The sequence below is a fragment of the Echeneis naucrates genome, chromosome 23 (assembly GCF_900963305.1).
Source record: "Echeneis naucrates chromosome 23, fEcheNa1.1, whole genome shotgun sequence".
In the NCBI taxonomy this organism is placed as follows: Eukaryota; Metazoa; Chordata; class Actinopteri; order Carangiformes; family Echeneidae; genus Echeneis; species Echeneis naucrates.
In genome coordinates, this window is record NC_042533.1 from 7608460 (window position 1) to 7627313 (window position 18854).

Consider the following 18854-nt stretch of genomic DNA (forward strand, 5'->3'; position numbering starts at 1 on the left):
TGACCATCACTGTCGCCTACCTCAGTCATGAACTCTGTACTGACGCCTAATTGTGTGCTAAAGTACGAGGACACTGCATGCTCCATAACCTCACACCTAGGTGCGTCTTCCTCCCCGGCTCCAAAGCAAACTTGGCACATGGTGAACAAAACAAGATGTTTTTCTGACACAAACAATTGAGAGCCGAGTGCATCCTTGTACACAGCTCAGCCCACCATGCCTCTCCTCCCCTACCTATTTACATCAGTGTCGTTTCTGGAGGGATACTCACTCTGGTGCTCTTGTTGCCACAATCCATCGTGAGACGGTTCCTTTGAAGGCATGTCCAGGTATTGTGACTTTTTTTTTACTAGTTTGTAGGTCAGTTTCATGTTTCACATCTGTTTCACTGTTTACATTATTGTTAGAAAGATCTTCAGTTTGTAGTTTATATTCATCAAAGACATCAGATGAATTATGTTCCTTTTCTTTATGTGGTAGAGCCTTTCAAACATTTATAGAAATGACTGATTATCTAAAAATGTACCTAATAATAATTTATCTTGAGAAGCTTAAATCATCTCAGTATATTTTCCGGTGACTTTCTTATCAGTGGCTGTAAAAACTGCGCTCTCTGTTTGTCTCCGGGCAGGTGAAAGAATGGTTTCTGTCTCACAGAAGAGTAGAAGCTTTGTGATGCTCCTTTTCTCACTCACCCAAACCATCCTCGCTCCTCTGACTATGGTCTTCGTCTTCCCTGTATTAACAGTTTCCGTCTGGCCTGCCTTTTCATTAGCTGCACTAAGAACACCAAAAGCTCTGACCCCTCCTGTTGGTGACACAAACAAATCAAACTTTTTCCTTCCTGCGACTATTTTCACCGCATTTACTGATTCTGAAGTCAAAAGATCATCCACGTCCAAACAGTCAGGCTACTTTTCTCTTAAAGCCACTAATCCATCGTCTTTGCCAAAAACTACATCTACGTCCACAATATCAGTGTCAGTCATTGACCAAAGATCCTGCAGAGATGTTCCCATGAACACGACTTCCACAGCAGCTATTTCCCCTCAGTTTAGAAAAAAAAGTTCCTGGTTGCTGCCTCCCCAATGCAGAAATTTTATTCTGTCTCCCAAAACTATGATATCTCCATCTCAAATAAACCGTCACTCTCCTTTATCCAAACTACCTCAGCATCCCCCTCCTTTTGACAAACCTCATCCTCCTGCCTCATCTTTAATATTCACACCTTGTAATTCAACTTCTGAAAACAAGCCACTCTCTCTTGTTTCAACAACATCTTCTCCCACAACATTCTTCTTGTCAATTTCTAAACCGCCACAAGCCCCCCTTGCCAACATTTCATCCATTCCTCTCTTCAAAACCTCACCCCATCCTTCATCAGAAACCAGCTCCCGCCAGCCCAGACGACATCTTCCTGACACCACAGGTCCCCTGTTTGAGCATCAGCCTTTCATTGTTAGCTGGAACATGCCTGATCTGGTGTGTAACAGATACAATATCTCATTGGACACCTCGCCCTTCAAAGGAGTGGCCACACCTGCTAAAGTGAGGCGACCAACATATATTTCAACTATCCGAAATTAGAACTAGTAATAGAGTCCATTGTATCACATTCAAATCCATAGCTGTGAATCACAGGAATCCAAATAGTTCAGATAAATATGCATCATAGAAGAAAGCTGGTCTTTCTGAATGTATGTAAGAAATAGATTCACTTCACCCTGTTTTCTACTTATAGGTTCCAGGTCAGTTTCTGTCCCTGTTCTACACAGACCGACTGGGCCTTTATCCGCATATTGAACTCACAACTGGAAAACAGGTCTATGGCGGTATTCCTCAGAGAGGTAACCTGAAAGCAAGTCTGAGCAAGGCCAAAGCAGATATTAACTACTACATTCCATCCAAGTGAGTGAAACCACAAACCAGAATTTCAAACATTGTCCTTTGGCATATTGATATTTAATATCTCGATCCTTCTGTAAATTCCAGGACAAGCCGAGGCTTGGCTGTGATAGACTGGGAGGAATGGCGCCCCCTATGGGACAGAAACTGGGGCACGAAGAGAATCTATCAGACTTTGTCTGTGGCACATGCTATGCAGACAAACCAGTCCCTCACAGCGGCGCAGGCCACAGAAAAGGCCAAACAACAGTTCCAGGTCCGACATAACCGTGAAGAATGACAATTTAGTTCTAGACAGCTGATGAACGAAATGTTAATGCATAGGATTTCTTCTGCAGCACGCAGCCAGAAGTTTGATGTCAGGGATGTTGGCAATGGGCCGAGGTATGAGACCCAACTATCTCTGGGGCTTCTACCTGTTTCCTAACTGCTATAACTACGGTTGGTCGGAGCCAAACTACACAGGCAGGTGCTCCAAGGATGTTAGGAGGCAGAATGACGAGCTACTTTGGCTGTGGGAATCCAGCTCCGCCCTCTACCCTTCTGTGTATTTGCAGGTTGGTTATAAAAAGCCATCCTAATTATTATTTCCAGATCTTATACCTCTCAGGCAGGTTTTCACTGTGTCCATGTGGTGTTTCAGGCCTCATTGGCAGACAATCCTCGAGCTGCCTTAATGGTGAGGAATCGTGTCCAGGAAGCTTTGAGAGTGTCCTCCCTGCCAAGACGGAGTGGCACTGCGCCTGTGTTTGTTTATATGAGACCTGTTTTTGTTGATCAGAACAGACGTTTCCTCAGCCAGGTAAATAAATCCGGACTTAAATGCTGAGCTGATTGATACACGCCTCATTCCCACATCTAATATGAATTATCGTGACCCAGTGATGGAAGAGGATGTCATTTGAAGGCATTTATGAATAGAAATCACCTCCTAATCTTACTAAATAAATAAATAATCATATCCACCATCCAAACAGATTGCATCTTTTAGAACAACTCATTAGGGAGCGACCTCACACTTGACTAGATTAGATACATCTAAGGTTACTTTTTCATCTCAGCGGTGAGGTGTTTCCAGCCTTTGGTCCAGTTTTAAGAGGAGTTTGGTTTCTTCAGTGTAACAACACCCTGCCCAGGTGGTAACCCTCACCAGAACATGTAATCCTTATCCTCTCCTCGATGTGTCTTTTCATACCGAAATGTGTATGAACTAGAACAGAAAAACAGTGGAGTACAGAAACAAACAAAAAAAAAAAACAAAAACAAATTGATGCTTGTGTTCTTTTAGACTCTTTTTAGTTCCTTTTCTTATGTCCAGGCGGACTTGGTGAGCACCATTGGGGAAAGCGCAGCGGTGGGAGCATCCGGCGTTGTGTTGTGGGGGGCCAGCGCTGACTATGATGACCAGGTAACATCACACCGTAGACCTCCACTGCAGTGCTGAAAGCCATGGCAGTGTACTGATGGCAGGTATTGAGAAAGGGACAAAAGTTTCAATGAGATGACACAGAAATCTGCTTGTCCGACAAAAGCTATTGATTGAGGCTGATTGCTTCACTGTTCATATCAGTTCCTCCATTGCAAGAAAGCCATTAGCTTGATGATAATGAATTTCACTGCTCATATTTATTGTGTTTTACAACTGGTGTTTCTTTAAACATAAACAGGCATGTTAATATGCTGTACCCGTCAAAAGTTTGGACATACTTTCCCATTTAAATAAATATATAAGAGTGTCCAAACCTTTGAATGGTGTTGTACGCGAGAATTGAATTGTTCTTTCTAATCGCTTTCCTTTCCTCTGTAGGCCTCTTGTAAATACCTCTCATCCTACATCTCCTCCACCCTTAACCCGTACATCACCAATGTCACAATGGCTGCCCAGCTCTGCAGCAACTTCCTGTGCCGGGGGAGTGGCCGCTGTGTCCGAAAAAACTACAACTCCCATCACTACCTCCACCTAAACCCAGAGAACTTTAGGGTCATTTACATTCAGAACCGCTACCTTGTTCTAGGGAGACCTACTTTTGAAGACCTGAAAACTTTGAGCAAGAAATTTACCTGCCAATGCTACAAAGGACGGAGCTGCACTCCGAGGACATACAGCGAGCTTGTCAAGGCCCTGATGTTCACCGTGAAACAGGAGCTACACCAAAAAGCCCATAATATGAATAAAGCAATGCTGGCTAATACACAACAAGCGAGTATTACTAAGGATATATTCAAAGCATCTTGAAAGTATAACTTGTCACAGTTTTTCTTTCTGAATTTCTACAACAAAAAAGAAACCAAAACTACTTTTAACCTAAACCATATTGGAAAATACAGATATGGAAAATACAGAATTCTCTTAAAATTTGGAGCTGGACATTGAAATCTAGACGATAAAGAGTGTCCTTGCATGTGTCCTTGATTTGCATTGCTCGTGATTAAATTGGAAATACAGCAGGCTTTGCTCAGCTGGAATGCAAAAGCAGGTTTCCATCACAATGCAGCCTAAGTGAACTCAGAGTTACTGCATGCTAGGCTTTTCTTAATCTCAGTGCCATCGACCCCAATCACAAATACATTTAGAAAAGGAGATTTAGAGAACACACAAAACATCACATAATATGTATTTGGAGCCCTCATACTGACAGAAGGTTTTTATCTTTGACATTCTTGTCAAATAAGGACAGAAGTTTGAGCATTACTTCACCTCAGATCATGTTTGGAGGTGCTTTATCAAATATTACTCACAGCAGGCATTTGTATATAATTTGACTATGTAAATAGAGGAAGAGCAACACGTGATAAATCTGCTTTTTACAGGAACAATCTGAACAGACTAATGGGCTGACTGCTTGTTTTTTAATGGACTACTCAGTCTAAAAATATGATGAATTGATTAAAAGAAGCAACTGACGCACATCATTTGGTAAACAAAGTAATTAATTGAAGCCCATTAAATGTAAATGTGCTTTATTTGCTCAGTTAATTTTCAATGATTGTGCCTGCTCTTTTTGAAATTGTGATATTGCACACGCGTTCACAAAGTAGTTCTCTCCTTTAACACCTATGGCTCACCCCCACAGAAAGTTGGGGGTGAGCCATAGGTGTTATCTTGCTTGATGGGGAGCTCTTCTTGACACATTGCGAGCCTTTTTTTTTTCATGAACAATATTGTAATTTGTCTTCATAGAAAAGATACATAAAGAAACAGCGCTCATGAGAAGATCAGTTTTTAAGGCGTCTAAACAGAGAAGTAATAATGAGGTTGCAGCAGTTGCATCAGACTTCCTGTTTCCATCTGTGTGAAATGTTTTCATGTTTGTACTCAACAGTCTTCATGGCGGAGTTACTCCCATTGTGGTGTTGTTAGCAAATACTGTGGCTCATTAGTGTACTCATTCAGGGTCCTCTGGGTGGGGGTTGTAGGATATATCTGTGTGCTTACTTGCGTCACAAGGATTTCCTCGGTGGTATTAAGATGAAGACTACAGCATAACATATTGCTGATATTTCACCCTGCCTCGATCACGTTTTCTTTGATCATTTTCAGTCTTAATGAATTGCTATCATATGGTTGTCACTATTTTCTGTGAAAACATACACTTAAAGCTGCATAAACCTTGTTTGTCGCACACCATCGTGCTTCTTTGATGCATATTTGTCGACACTATGAAACCAGTCTTTGACTCTGCTCCAAATAAAAAACACGCTATATAAAACCAAAAAAAAATTCCTGATACGCTCTGCACACAAACAAACAATGTTGGTGGACTTTACTGCTTCCTCCCTGTTGGTTTAAGTGCCATGACAAGGTCACAGGTTCGGTTTCTGAGCCTGGGGCATTTCTATGGGGAGTTTTCATGTTCTCTCCATAATGCCGTGAGTTTCCTCCGGGTACTCTGGTTTCCTCCCACTGTCCAAAGACATGCATGTTTAGGTCAACTGGTGACTCTAAATTGTCTGTAGGTCTGAGTCTGAGCCGTTATTTGTCTCTGTCTCTCTCTGTACATTGGCCCTGCCAGGAATTGGTGACCTGTCCAGGGTGACCCCGCCCTCACCCAATGTGAGCTGGGATTGGCTCCAGCATGCAGAAACGGATAAATGGTAGAGGATGAATTAATGACTCTCAACAAGGATGTTGTAAATAGCTTTGTGGCACAAATAGCTTTGTATACCAAGAACTGGAAAGTGAAACTAATCCACAGGAATAAAAGCCAACATTGCCTGTCATCTATCCTGTTGCTTATGTCTTCGGACTTAGTTTTTGGAGGTGGACTGATACCTGTTTAATGCCAGAGAGATAAGATGTGAGTCTACACACAGACAGAAATGCACAAGAAACTGCTGCCAACTGTTGAAGACAGCATATCAGTGGTATGAGTCAGGCAATTTTTGTTGATAGCTTGTGATAGTGAATGCTTTAACAGAGCTGGAACACCCAGGAAACCAAATACAAAAACTGGAAGGTGAAAAAAACAAGCAAGCATATTGTTTACCTCCTGTACAATCTGTCTCTAAAGACTGGCCCTGGCTTGCCTGTGCTGCATAAAAAAGAAGAACAGGCTTCCTTTACAGCTAGATTTGTCAAATAAATAGCAGCGCAAAATAGACAAAGAGAATCATGATATGCATCATAACAAAAAAAAAAATGAAGACTGCCAGTTATGTTACAGGATTTTGTTTATTTAATTAAATTATTGTAAAGGCATTCAGCATATGCTATTACATGGAAGTCATATTTTTTTTATTTTAATTTGCATTTTATTTCAACCTTTTGCACCTGTCCTAAAAGCAGTTTACTCTCTAAAATAGGTGAATAACACAAGACAGAAACATGGTTAAATTACAGTTATACGGTCATGGAAAATATTAGACATAAACATTTAAAAGTCACTTGCTTGTGTAGCTGTAATTCAGAGAATGAAAATAATTAACAACCTCAGTATAGCTGCCAAGTAGGACAAAAAGGAAGTCACCATGAATTTAAATGTATTCTGTTTTTCTAAATATGCATAGATAAAATTGAATTTGATTTCTTGATAGAAATCTGCAAGACATAAAAAATGAATTTTATTATGAGTAAAGTGAATTGTAATACATTTCAGTGTTACTTCCTGGTTTATATGGGGGATAGAAATCTAGCAGAAATGGATATCATTCATTCAAGCTTTGCATTTAGTTAATCACAACAAAATCCTTCTCATTCCTATACTAAGTTAAAAAAAAAAAAAAATCTGACTTGTATTTAGAAAAACTTGTAATCTACAAAAATGACTGAAGGGCAGCAACATACCACCACCAAATACCACTATGCGAGTAAAATAGCAACATGTGCTGCTGAATTCATCAGGTCACCAGGAGTTAAATCACAGAGACCACCTCCAAATGACAGTCTACTCACCCTACAATGTGACCTACAGTGGACAAGTTTGCTTGGATATACCAGTGTTGATTTCATCACAGTGTAAGGTACTCGGATTGGTTTTAAAGCCATACTGCTGGAGTTTTAAAAAGGTGCTTTACTAAAAACTGTTCCCTCTGAACGTTAGAAGACTGTAAAATGCCCAGTTCTAGTCTAATCAATGAATATAAATTAAGCTGCTTTTGACATGAAAGACCATCAATATGTGATGAACTTGCTTAGTAAAAGTGCTTTAAAGATAATTTCACTTGACTATAATTGGGATTCTTAGATGAAGTGAAAGGATTTCATCAGTTTCATCAACCTCAGTTTATTACTCTATATTTACTTTGTTTTGTAACTATTTAAATCTCTTTCTACTTGTGATAGAAAACAATTGACCATCATTTTGCTTGGGAAAAAGTCTAATCACTGATAATGTGAAAGATTCAGATTCACCAACGCTTTGTTGTTGGTGCTGACGGTTGAAATAATGTTTATCAGGAGAGCTGTGCTCCAGTCACTTTGACGATTCTCAGATGTTTCATACAGTACACTGATGGCAAAACTGTGGCCCCCACACACAAACGTAGCACTTTGAGATAAAGGAGACTTCAGCTTTGTTTCTCCGAGCACAGCTGACTCCATTTGCAGAGGAAGGCACTCCAGCAATGTAATATTTGGTTCATCGGGTTCACAGTAAAATCTCACTTGGCTCCTCATATCCATTAAGCTACAGCGATTTTCTTGCTACATATATTACTGGGTTTATTTAGTTACCATGCATTACTCTGGGGTCATATTAACAAGCTGAGTATTGGGAGGATATTTCAAAGTGTTACATGTAATAAAACGCAATCAACATTCAAAAATTGGGGCAACTGTATATTCTACTACTTAGTTATATTTACTTGAAAATACTGATGTTTGACTTTTGGGTGGAAATGTGTGGGTTTTGACGAAAATAATCTAAATCATGCATGTTCGGCATGCAGATGTGAGCTACAGTTAAGGCATGCCAATTCATATGTTGGTGACATAAAAAATCTGACCCAAACTAGACTTGACCCACTGCATGTAGCATATAAGATAGCAAGTCTACGGTACAATTGCAATTATTAAAATAAATGGAATACTCACACATCCGAAGTGAAGAACACTTGTTAAACTTGTTAATATTACAACTAGAACTCTTATCGGACAGGTAAAAATGGCAGTGAGGTATCTAAATTGAAACATGTTAGGCAAAAAAACTTGGTCCTATGTTGTTTTACCTTCGCTAATGGGCCCAGAAATATCAGACATCGCAGAGCTGTCAACTGCAGTATGTCCTGTCCGCATATTGGTGACGAGTGTTGAAAAATCAGGATTTCAACTTTATATAAATATGTACTGCACAGAAATCTCAAGTCAGCTCAACATTTGTAGTCTCCTGTGTCTCTGAAACCTTTTTAAACTCTCAATAAGCCAGTTGGGGTGATAAATACTGCCAAGGCCTATCTGTCTGGCTCTATATGTATGTTTCATCGGTCAGATGGCCAAAAACCTCTAGAATAAACACTAAGACAGTTTTTTATTTGCCTCGAGGAGTCCATTTACCTCTCCATTCTCCCCAGCCATGTCTGCTTCTCTGGTGCACTTGATCCTCAGCAGGACATTAGACAGCACGTCCTGGTACAGGCTGAGGCAGACCCAGCCGGGCAGGTAGAGGAGGGTGATGAGGCCCATGAAATTGTGAGGGTAGTGGGAGTAGTCCCAGGAGCAGGCACCGAACTGCCTGAGGACCAGACCCCAGGAGAGCTCCCAGGTGTAGATGAAGCAGATGTAGAGGGGGAGCCGCTGCCACGTCCCCCAGCCCCTGCTGAAGTGCAGGTGGAGGTAGAGCTTCTCCACCACGAAGCTGCAGCTGCCGTACATCAGGAAGGACCACAGGGACGTGTGGCCACTCAGGGCCCGGTCCGACTTCTCCACCAGGTTGAAAACGGAGGTGAAAAGCACCTCGTCCAGGAAGCCGTGCATCCCGAAGAACAAGAAGCGGACGATCCCGGGGAGACCCTGGCTGTGAGCGCCGGGGGGGCTGCAGGGGTTATACTGCAGCCTGGACAGGCCCCTGTGAAACACCTGGGCGAAGTAAAGAGCCAGGAGGTAGTGCACCGCCAGCTGAGTGCCCGACACCACCCGGGCCTGCTCGGTCAGGGTGTTGATGTTCCCGATCAGGATCTGCAGCCCGATGTACACCGACGGATAGAAGACCAGGTGAAAGACCACAGGCCGACCTCGGAAACACCTCTTCTGGGAGTAGATCTTCTCCAGCGCGAAGTGGGTCAGCGTATGGACGATGCAAAGATACGGGGAGGAGAAACCCACCAGCTTGGGGTCACGATAGCTGAAGAGCCCCTGTAAGGATGACAGCAGGACGTCCAGGGTCACGCCGTGCATCCCGTAAAAGTAAAGCCGCATCCACCGCGGAAGCTCCCGCTGCGACTGCGCCGCGTCCCCGCTCTCTCCCGACGGTTCTCCTCGGCTGGCCGTCTTCAGACCACCGGCCCGATCCCCTGACCGGCCGCCAAGACTCGCCATGATCCGTCAGTCTGTCAGCAGAGTTACCTGCACATCGTCTTCTGTGGTGCGCAGAGCGCTGCTGCAGCCGTACTGTGCAGCCCGACTGCCGCCTTCACGGGCTCCATGTAAAAATCCCATTGTGTACACGAGTTTAAAGATGCCCCGTGGGACAGACAGACAGAAGACAAAAGGCCAGTTTACTTACAATATGATCAGAAACTCTCGTGTTCATGCATGGGCACAGCATAAACAAAACATGGACCCGTTCATAGAAAAAAAAAAAAGCTCCATGAGCCATCGAGGGTTAAACTACACATTTTTAACCAAATTTACCAGCACAAGACGGCTAGAAATTCGATGATGCTCTAAAATCAACTCAGAAAATTGAGGAGTTCATCATAATAACGTTAATTTAACATTTAAAATTACACTGTTAGAAGTAACTGTGGCTCGACATTTTAATAGTGCCCAAATTTCCTGTTGCACCTGAAGGGACCTTAATTGAGTGGCCGGTGTGGGCGGCGTGGCTGTGTCCCTGGGGAGGACTGGGGACGTTTTGGCCGTGGGGATGTTATTCACCGAGTTCGAGTCCCCAAACGACTTCCTGCCACTGTTTGATCGCGAGTCACAAATGATCACCTCAGCCGGCATGATGGCTCCATTTCGGCCATCACTAAATCCCTTCGCGGAATTTCATCAGAAGTAAATAATCATCTGTTAGTACTCAGTCTGATAGAAATGCAGCCCTGTTATTGACTTTCTTCTCCTGTTGACATGAGCTGTAGCTCATGATAATACATCATAATTGAACAAATCCTTGTTTCCATTCGCTCATTAACCAGAAAGTGACAAAGTGGGAAGTGAAGTCGAAGGAAGTCAATCAACTGAGATTAAAGATTATATGGCGCATGAGTAATAGGGCTTTGCAAACTAAAAAGCTCTGAGGAATGTTTTTTCAGCTGTGAATCGACAGTAAATATCCAACTGTGTTCACTTTGGGACTTTTATACAGTTGCTGTATGCTGGCATGGCCTGATGCAAAAATTAGAGGTTACTTTTCTGACTGAGAGTTGCAGGGCTGTGCTTGTTAAAACTTTTGCATTATCACTTTAAACTTCATGTAGCTCCAGATTCAACAGACATGAACCCTTACCCCAACTTCCTCAGCATAGACAGCCATACAGAGCCTGTGCAGTACACCCAAAAGGTAACTGGGGGGCACTGTTCAATAGGGAAGTTAAGGGTCACTGAATAATTTTGGTCACAGGCTGTGAAGTGGCCTAAAATGATGTGTGTGACAAGGTTCAGTTTCATGCACTGGGGTTTCCAGCTGGGTCTCAGTGTGCGCTGAATACATGTGATATTGTTTAGGAAGTGAAAATGGTTTTGTTTTTATTGCCCAAAAGGCTATAAATGTATGCACGTTGGTCTTACCTATCATAGTTTCACCGTGCATGCCAATAACACTATCACTCTCTGTGAGTCTCTTCATGTTTCAGTCCAATGTCCCCATTTGGTGTGTATGTGTGCGTGCGTGTGTGGGTGAGCACTCAGAGGAAATGGCGATATCAATGGTCTTCCTGGGCCACACAGATAACGGCGTATCTCTGCATGCTTTAAAACTGATTCACTCCTGTCTGAATGCTCACTGTAGTGAGCCAGAGCCAGCACAGCTAACTCAGAAGCAAGGAAGCATTTTCAATCAGTTTGGGTCTATATATATATATGCACACACATCTCTGTGGCACATCCTCCCATCTGCCATTAAGTACAATGCTACAAATAATTGCAGCCATTATTCTTCATGTGTAGCATGTTGACAGGGGCCTTTGTACATCAATAATTCATTAGGCCATTTATTGTAAGACATAATTTAATTAGTTTAAATAAATGATATTATCTCTTATATAAACAGAACTTGCACATTAGATCTCGGGTTATCACGGGTAAAAAAAGGAAAACATTTCTGGTTCGAGCAGTCAGGTGTTTTAAATGCAGCCTCAGTTGTAAAACGGGACGAAGTGGTTTTCAGTCACGTGACTCGCGCTGAGGTCAAAAATACCGGGTCCAAAATGGCGGCTAACACTGAAAACGCCGGAGAACAACGGCACAAATCTGTCAATTTCCAAACGGCTTCAAGCCACGAATATTTACACCATCTCTCTAAACAAGAAAACACAAGATATAAGATTGTGCTTCCAATTGCACAGCAACTATCCGGCATTTTGGTCGCAGAGGGGCATTCCCACAATGGCGTGACGTCACGTGGAAGCTATGAATTAACCGGTTTTACTATTAATGGCCATCTAAAACATTTATCCAACTATGGAGGCAAACATGCAGATAAAAAAAGAAATAAACAAATAAGTAAGTATGCTCAAAGAAAACAGGGACATTGATTGCAAATTATTGATGAGCAACATGCATAGAGGCCCAAACAAAAGCTCTTAGTGTTATTAAAATGATGTATTTGTTTGTTGTATTTTTTAGGAAGCGGACCTGATTAAAAGTTGGTCTGCCTGCCGGTTAACTTACCGACGGAGCGGCCTTTGTCTTTGCGGAAAGGAGGACCGGGGGATTGTCCTCCATGACCACCATCCAGAGATTTACCCACAATTTAAGGTAACACACCGTTTAAACACACGAACACACTGTGGGGCTTACGGCCAGAGTTTAAAACTGATAAAACATTTGGCATGAACGGCAGCTGATGGGCAGACCGTCAAAATCCACAATCTAACATTTCATTCCCGGTCTGAGTCAGACAGAAGGCTGTTGTGTGCTCTCCTTTATATTTCCATTAATGAATCAGATAAAACACACAATGCCATGAAGTCACATTAAAATGAGAAATTGTGCAGTATACTTGTTATACAGTTCAAAATGTGTTTGTGCAGAGTTGAACTTGTGGTGACTTCTTTTGCAACATCTATCTTTTTTCTTTCTCTTTTTTGTCGTTGACTTCCCGTCTTGCCTTTGCACAGTGGTTTTGTTATAATGCTGTAAAATGTGGACTGTTCAATGAGCCCGGTGAACTAAGGTAAAAGTCTGTCCATTGTAACGATAAACTGTCATTCCTCTTTCATCAAAAGAAATGACTGTAGATGTTTAAGGCTTGGTTTGCGAGATTTCGATAATTCATACATTATAGCGACTCCCATCTTGAGGCTATATGTGTCAGTGACAACTATAAGTTAATTGTATTGCTTTAAATCATGGTTTTTTGTAAACACTAGATGGCAGCAGCGTGAAACAGTGTCTGTGGTTTGGGTGGGCCCTTCTGACTGCTGTTTTCATTCATAGAAACAATGCTGTTTTGCATGCAGGTATTTAATGTGAGGTGGTCAAATGTGCATCAGTGATGAACAGCCTGTCAGTGTGTGCAGTCAGAATAGTCATTGCAGGTTGTTGTGTATGTACTGTGATCTTAGAGTCCCTTATACTGTGTTTCAACGTGCGCTGATTGCCATGTTAACAATGGATGATTCAGTCCTATTCTACTGCTGGTGTCATTGTGCAATATGCCATTTAATCTAAGAGTCCAATTTAAGACCTGAGTTTGAATGAATTAATTTACTTCCTGAAGGGATGTTCACCAATCAGAGAGGCCTTTTATATGCAAAAGTATCCTGACCATGTCAGGAACTAGATAGGCTCTCCTCAATTGCATACAAAACCATTTTCTTACAATTTCTGCCGTGTTAGGCTGATCACAGGTTGTGAGTGGCTGTAAGATGAAGCAGTGTGATGTTTGATTGATGTGACACTTGACTGAGTCCCACAGGAAATGAATGTGAATCTGCAGTTACACACTTAAAATGAGAACCTCTGAAAATGTAATTTCAGAACCCATTTCCTCCAATTTGAGCCATTATTGAATTGACCACTGGCCTCATGTTCTTGCATTGTCTCTTTTGGCCAGCTACGGTTTGAGAGTCTTCTGCGTGTGTGCACGGTTTTTGAGTTTGTCGCTTATTTGTTCTCATTTTATAAATGTTTGACCTGGAGGTATTATTTTTCTTCTACTAATGTGTGTTTGGTGTTAATGTAAGAAAGTGTGTGTGATCCCTCCTGAGATGGGAGGAGGGGGATGAAGCGAGCATGAAGATCAGCCTAAATGATAACAGGTTTGCACTGTTCCTGGGAGTAGTTCAGGCTCTTGTTTGCTTGTTTATTTGTTTCTCATTAGGAATTCTGTGCAACTCTGTGACCCTCCAGGGTCTCACCCAGTCACATGGCAACACAGCACCCTGACTCACCTTGTGTCACCTCGACTTACCCTTCACTGCTCCCCTCGTCTCCGTTCTAAATGCTCTCTCCTCTCCTCCTGATAATGTAATTCGTTTGTCTGGCTCACCTCACATCTTGTATCCTCTCACAGCTCCTGTTCCACCTCAATTTTATGAACCACGTCTTCTGCAAATCAGATGGCAGTATTTTTTTGATGGCATAGTTTCCAGTGATCTACTTGTATAATTAATCTGTCTTCCCCACCCTTGTTCACCCATATCATCTTCCTGCTTATCCTCTCATACTCTTGTTTCATCTCATCCTCTGCATTGACCCTCCTTTTAACCTTGTCATCTTGAGTAACCTTCTCCCATCCTCTGCTCCCTTATTCCATCTTTTCAAACTCCAACTAACCTTCATTTACCCTTTTGTCACCTCTTCCCCACTTACCACTCACAGCACATGTATTGTCTTGCATTTAAAATACCTTTCACTCATTTTATATTCCGCACATAATTTCACTCCCATGAAGTTTAAGGTTTTCAAAAACGTTCAACCTTGTGCGTCGCCTGCTGTGGTGGTTTATCAATATAAGCCAATATATACATATGATAATTGCCTTGAGAAATACAAGCTGTTGCTCTAAATTGACTGGCATCAATAGAAACAGGACCTTCTATAACCTACATCATAACATCTCCTCCTCATCACTTCCAGCTCTTATACTCTTAAAATAAAAAAATAAAAAAAATCCCTTCCCTCTTTGTGTCCAAAGCCAGTTTAACCTTTTGACACATACATTCCAATTATGTGAGATAACTGTAAATTTAATGCAAAATCTTTTCCGTTCACATGTATAACCTTGTCTTGCTGCTCCAGCTTATCTTTACTTTAATGTGAACTCACTGACCACTACAAGTCTTTTGTTCCTTTTCACCTGTCCTCTCCTCTTCCGCTGCATGTTTAATGGGCTCAGGGCAAACCTGTGGTTAACGCAGTCCAGCACGACAGATAACCTCTGTGTATGTGTTACAAGACACTGTCCCCTTACTGTCTCTTGCTTTGTATGTGGGCCTTTCATTGCTTTTCTTTTCCTCTCTCTCGCTCTCCCTTTCTTGCTCTCACTGTCTAGACAGTCAGGGCAGCAGCAGCAGCAGCAGTGGATGGCATGATTTCATTTTGCTTGTCTGGGCTTGGTAGTCTGGTGAGAAAAGTGTTTCATGGTAGGAATTTTTCAGTAGTAATTTTCAGAAACAGATGAAAAGAAGACATGCAGATAGACTGAGAATTGTGAGCCTTTGTGCATCCTATCCATTTTGTTTACCATCCTCTGTATGCTCCCAGAGGGGGGTCTGGGAGATGGGAGCTGTGGGATACTGAGACTCCATGATTGTGTGTGTCATGCTCTGATTGGTTCAGTTGGCCACCGGCTGAGGCATTTATTGGACCTATAGTGATATGGATATGGAACATTGATGATGCTCCCTGTTTGCTCTATGTATTCCCCTCAGTCTGTCTTTCTCTCTCTGGATTGTTAATGCACGGTAAAGTCCTTCTCTGCCTTTTTATTTGTCCACACACAGACAGGCAGAGAAGGAGAGACGGAGAAAAAGAAAGATGAGTGTTGGCTAACAAAAGGGAGCAGGAGATTGACAGTTATCAGTGGGTTGGGTGATGGGTCAGCTTTGTGTGCTGTTATGGAGACATCCAATGAAAGTAGAGCGTGGGATGTTGTCCTTTGAGTGTGGCGCCAGGAGGTAAACAGGAAATGACAGCAGGTGTCTCGCCTTTCCATCTTTGCTTTCACCTAAAGAGAGATCTTCATCAGAGTCTTTATCTGTAGCATTTTCAATTAAGTGTATTAAAAGCTTTGTTTTAATATGAGAGAATAGTAATGGAATTAATGACCAATCCAAACTCAGTTTATCATCTGTCCATTAGATGGGCTTAACTTTCTATATGGGGAATTGTTTTATTTCTATAACATCATCAGTAACTGTCTGACTACAGTATATCTGGTTAAACATTAAAATATCTATATTTTTAAAAATGATTCGACTCCTCACCAGATATCAGAGGATGTTGATGGTGGTGCTGCTACAACTGCTCAGTTGTGTAAACTCATTTTGCCATCAAATATCACTTACCAAGAGCAAGCCACATGTGTTCCTGCCCTGTGAAGCCTATTCTTAGCAACACAAGTGTCTTTGAACATAACATTAGCTTGGATATGGAAATAAGACACAGTGTTCATCTCCATGCTGTCAAAATGTTTTATGACCCTAATATAATATCACAAAATGAAGATGGATGTCGACATATAACTGATGGAAAATTTTGTGAGGAGGGACAAAACAAATAAACAAACAAAAATGTTCCCCTAATGAGGTCCCATGTTGACCTGCCTACCTGGGTTCACAAAAACAACTCTCTGGTGGATTCTCCTGAATGTTTCACCCTGAAACTTGTGTGCTTTATCCATGATTTGATCTGCAGGAGAAGCTGAAGGGTGGGCTAGGAAAGGTCATTGTGCACTAAAGCTGTATGAATTCACACATTCCTAGCTTATTGTAGTAAATGACTTTTATATCTTCATATCCACTGGTCTTTTCAGTCTACTTAAACTTGAATTAATCACTAAATATTTATGATTTGGCCACCAGACCAGCTTTGTGATTTCTCATTTGCGAATCACAATAGTACTTTAATGTAGACCTCCAATTTATTTAAATTGATTTGGAGTCTGATTTAAAGCAGTGATCACAAATGATCCTCCAACAGACTCATCCTATTAACATAACTGACAAATGACCAAATTCAATTTTCAATCTCTTTAGCATGAATCACTGAGCCATTCATTACTCTCAGTGAAACAGAAATGATTACCTTAAAAAAAAGTTAAACGAAAGTCACTATAAATAATTAGCATGCCTCTAAAGTCTCTATAAGTGAGGAGTTCATATGTTGTTCCTTATGAAAGCAACACACACTTCCTCATTTTGAGATCTTTCTTTCTTTCTACTGTGTATTAATCTTACAATACCTCCTCTGCCACCCCCTGCTCTGTCTGTTTTTCTCTGCCTTTAATTTTGGTCCTTTCACTCGTTCCTCTATGAATGTGCATCAGCTTTGCCTTTTGGGGATGGCGATGAAATGCAGCTCCTCTGTAGTTACTGCTCCCTGCTGCTGAATATTTGCATACAATTTAAATGGAGTTACTTTCTTACACAGCAAATCTGTGCTTTACATTGTTTAGTGCTGTAGGGTTCTTTAATGGCAATTTATTTATTGATATTTACATTACAGGTCTGTGCGAAATTGATGACAGCATGGCTGTTTTTATACAAATGAATGTCTTCAAAAGTAAGGTTTTTGCTCCTAAATGAGGAAAAACATGTCAAAGTACCACAAAGTCCAAACATCTTGTCTAAATGATTAACTATAAATTACTCGCCATCTTAATTGTTGAAGTAAGAAATGAGACTAACAGTGTCTGTAAATGTGAACAATATAAAAGCTCATAGTGTAAATAATTAATATCCATAATGTGCATTACTATCCAACTATCACAGCAAGCATTTGGTTGATATTTGCTAACCACAATGGGCTATGATCACTGTCAATACCATCCCAAGCACATAAAATTGAATTCAAAATTCATAAATAATGGACCTTCAGTTAAGTCAAATGAACCTCTGAACCTTATGTAGAAGGCAAGGACACCCTATTTTTGTTGACACAGTGAATTTAACTTCTTTCTTTTGCCAATGTCATCTACAAATGCAGTGGAAGACCTCCATTATTATGATTATTATCCTGAGGAAGTGTGTTGAGGTCATCATGACACTCTTAGCACATTGTGGGAAGCAGCATGTAGTGTCTATTACTAACACAAGGGGAGGATATATACATGTGGACATATAGCTAGATGCTATCCAGTATCCATATCTACAAACAATCGTATAATCACACCCCAAGCTCCGCACTCGCTAAAGTGTCAGTGACTAACTGGGTTAGGGGTGGGGTAGGGCTTTTCTCTATGTGTCACTGATCCCTATTACGTTACCCTGTATTCCCCAGAGGAGGATATGATCTGCTGTGTCACTGAAAAATGAAGGGTGCAGAAGGAACAGAAATAGTGGGGGAAGAGGAACGGCAAAGAGAAAGGAGGATGGAGAAACGAAGTCACGATGACTGAAATGTAGGGAAACACGAGAGCGAGTGTCACAGCACATGAGTAAACCTCCACAGGGTGAAGGGAAGACTGCTGCACACATGTAGAGAGCCAAAACCCCAAATGTTTCATCTATGTCAACATTACTGAGGAAAACCATTGAAGAAGTATTCCTTTTTACCTTAACATGGAGTCGAAGTTTTGAACATTACTGCATTCTAATAAAAAAGAAAATACTATCTTACAGGTTTGACACAGTCCTAGTTTAGCTAAACTTGTATGGAAGAAAAAAATCTCAAGTTATGTCCCCACTGCTGTGTACAAATGTCTTCCTCATCATTTGGATGCTAAAGCTATTTCCTTTTATTTTTTTTGGAAACTTATGAATGTTCGTCATTTAGCATGATCAATAATCCACATGTGGATAGTGTAGCCTAAAGAAGTACCATATTATGCAGTTTACAGGATTGCTTTTTGACCTAAAGCACTTGCCATAGCTGCTGCCATTTCTATATCTGTGCCTTCTGGGTTAAAGAGCATCATTACGTACTAGCAGTTTAAATGGAGATGTATAGATATTCCTCCTAAATT

At 41.3% G+C, this 18854-nt stretch overlaps 2 protein-coding genes across 2 annotated transcripts; one reads left to right on the forward strand and one right to left on the reverse strand.

Moving 5' to 3' along the window:
- Positions 1-1470: 1470 nt before the first annotated feature.
- LOC115037204 (hyaluronidase PH-20-like) lies at positions 1471-4141 on the forward strand. The gene is made up of 7 exons (XM_029495703.1): positions 1471-1548; positions 1742-1908; positions 1993-2161; positions 2244-2462; positions 2549-2707; positions 3224-3313; positions 3713-4141. The coding sequence occupies exons 1-7, from the start codon at positions 1471-1473 to the stop codon at positions 4139-4141; spliced, it is 1311 nt and encodes a 436-aa protein (XP_029351563.1).
- A 2428-nt stretch (positions 4142-6569) lies between these two features.
- On the reverse strand, positions 6570-9948 carry tmem229a (transmembrane protein 229A). The gene has a single exon (XM_029495141.1). It carries the CDS (start codon positions 9875-9877, stop codon positions 8858-8860), a length of 1020 nt encoding a protein of 339 aa, XP_029351001.1. The 5' UTR covers positions 9878-9948; the 3' UTR covers positions 6570-8857.
- Positions 9949-18854: the final 8906 nt, after the last annotated feature.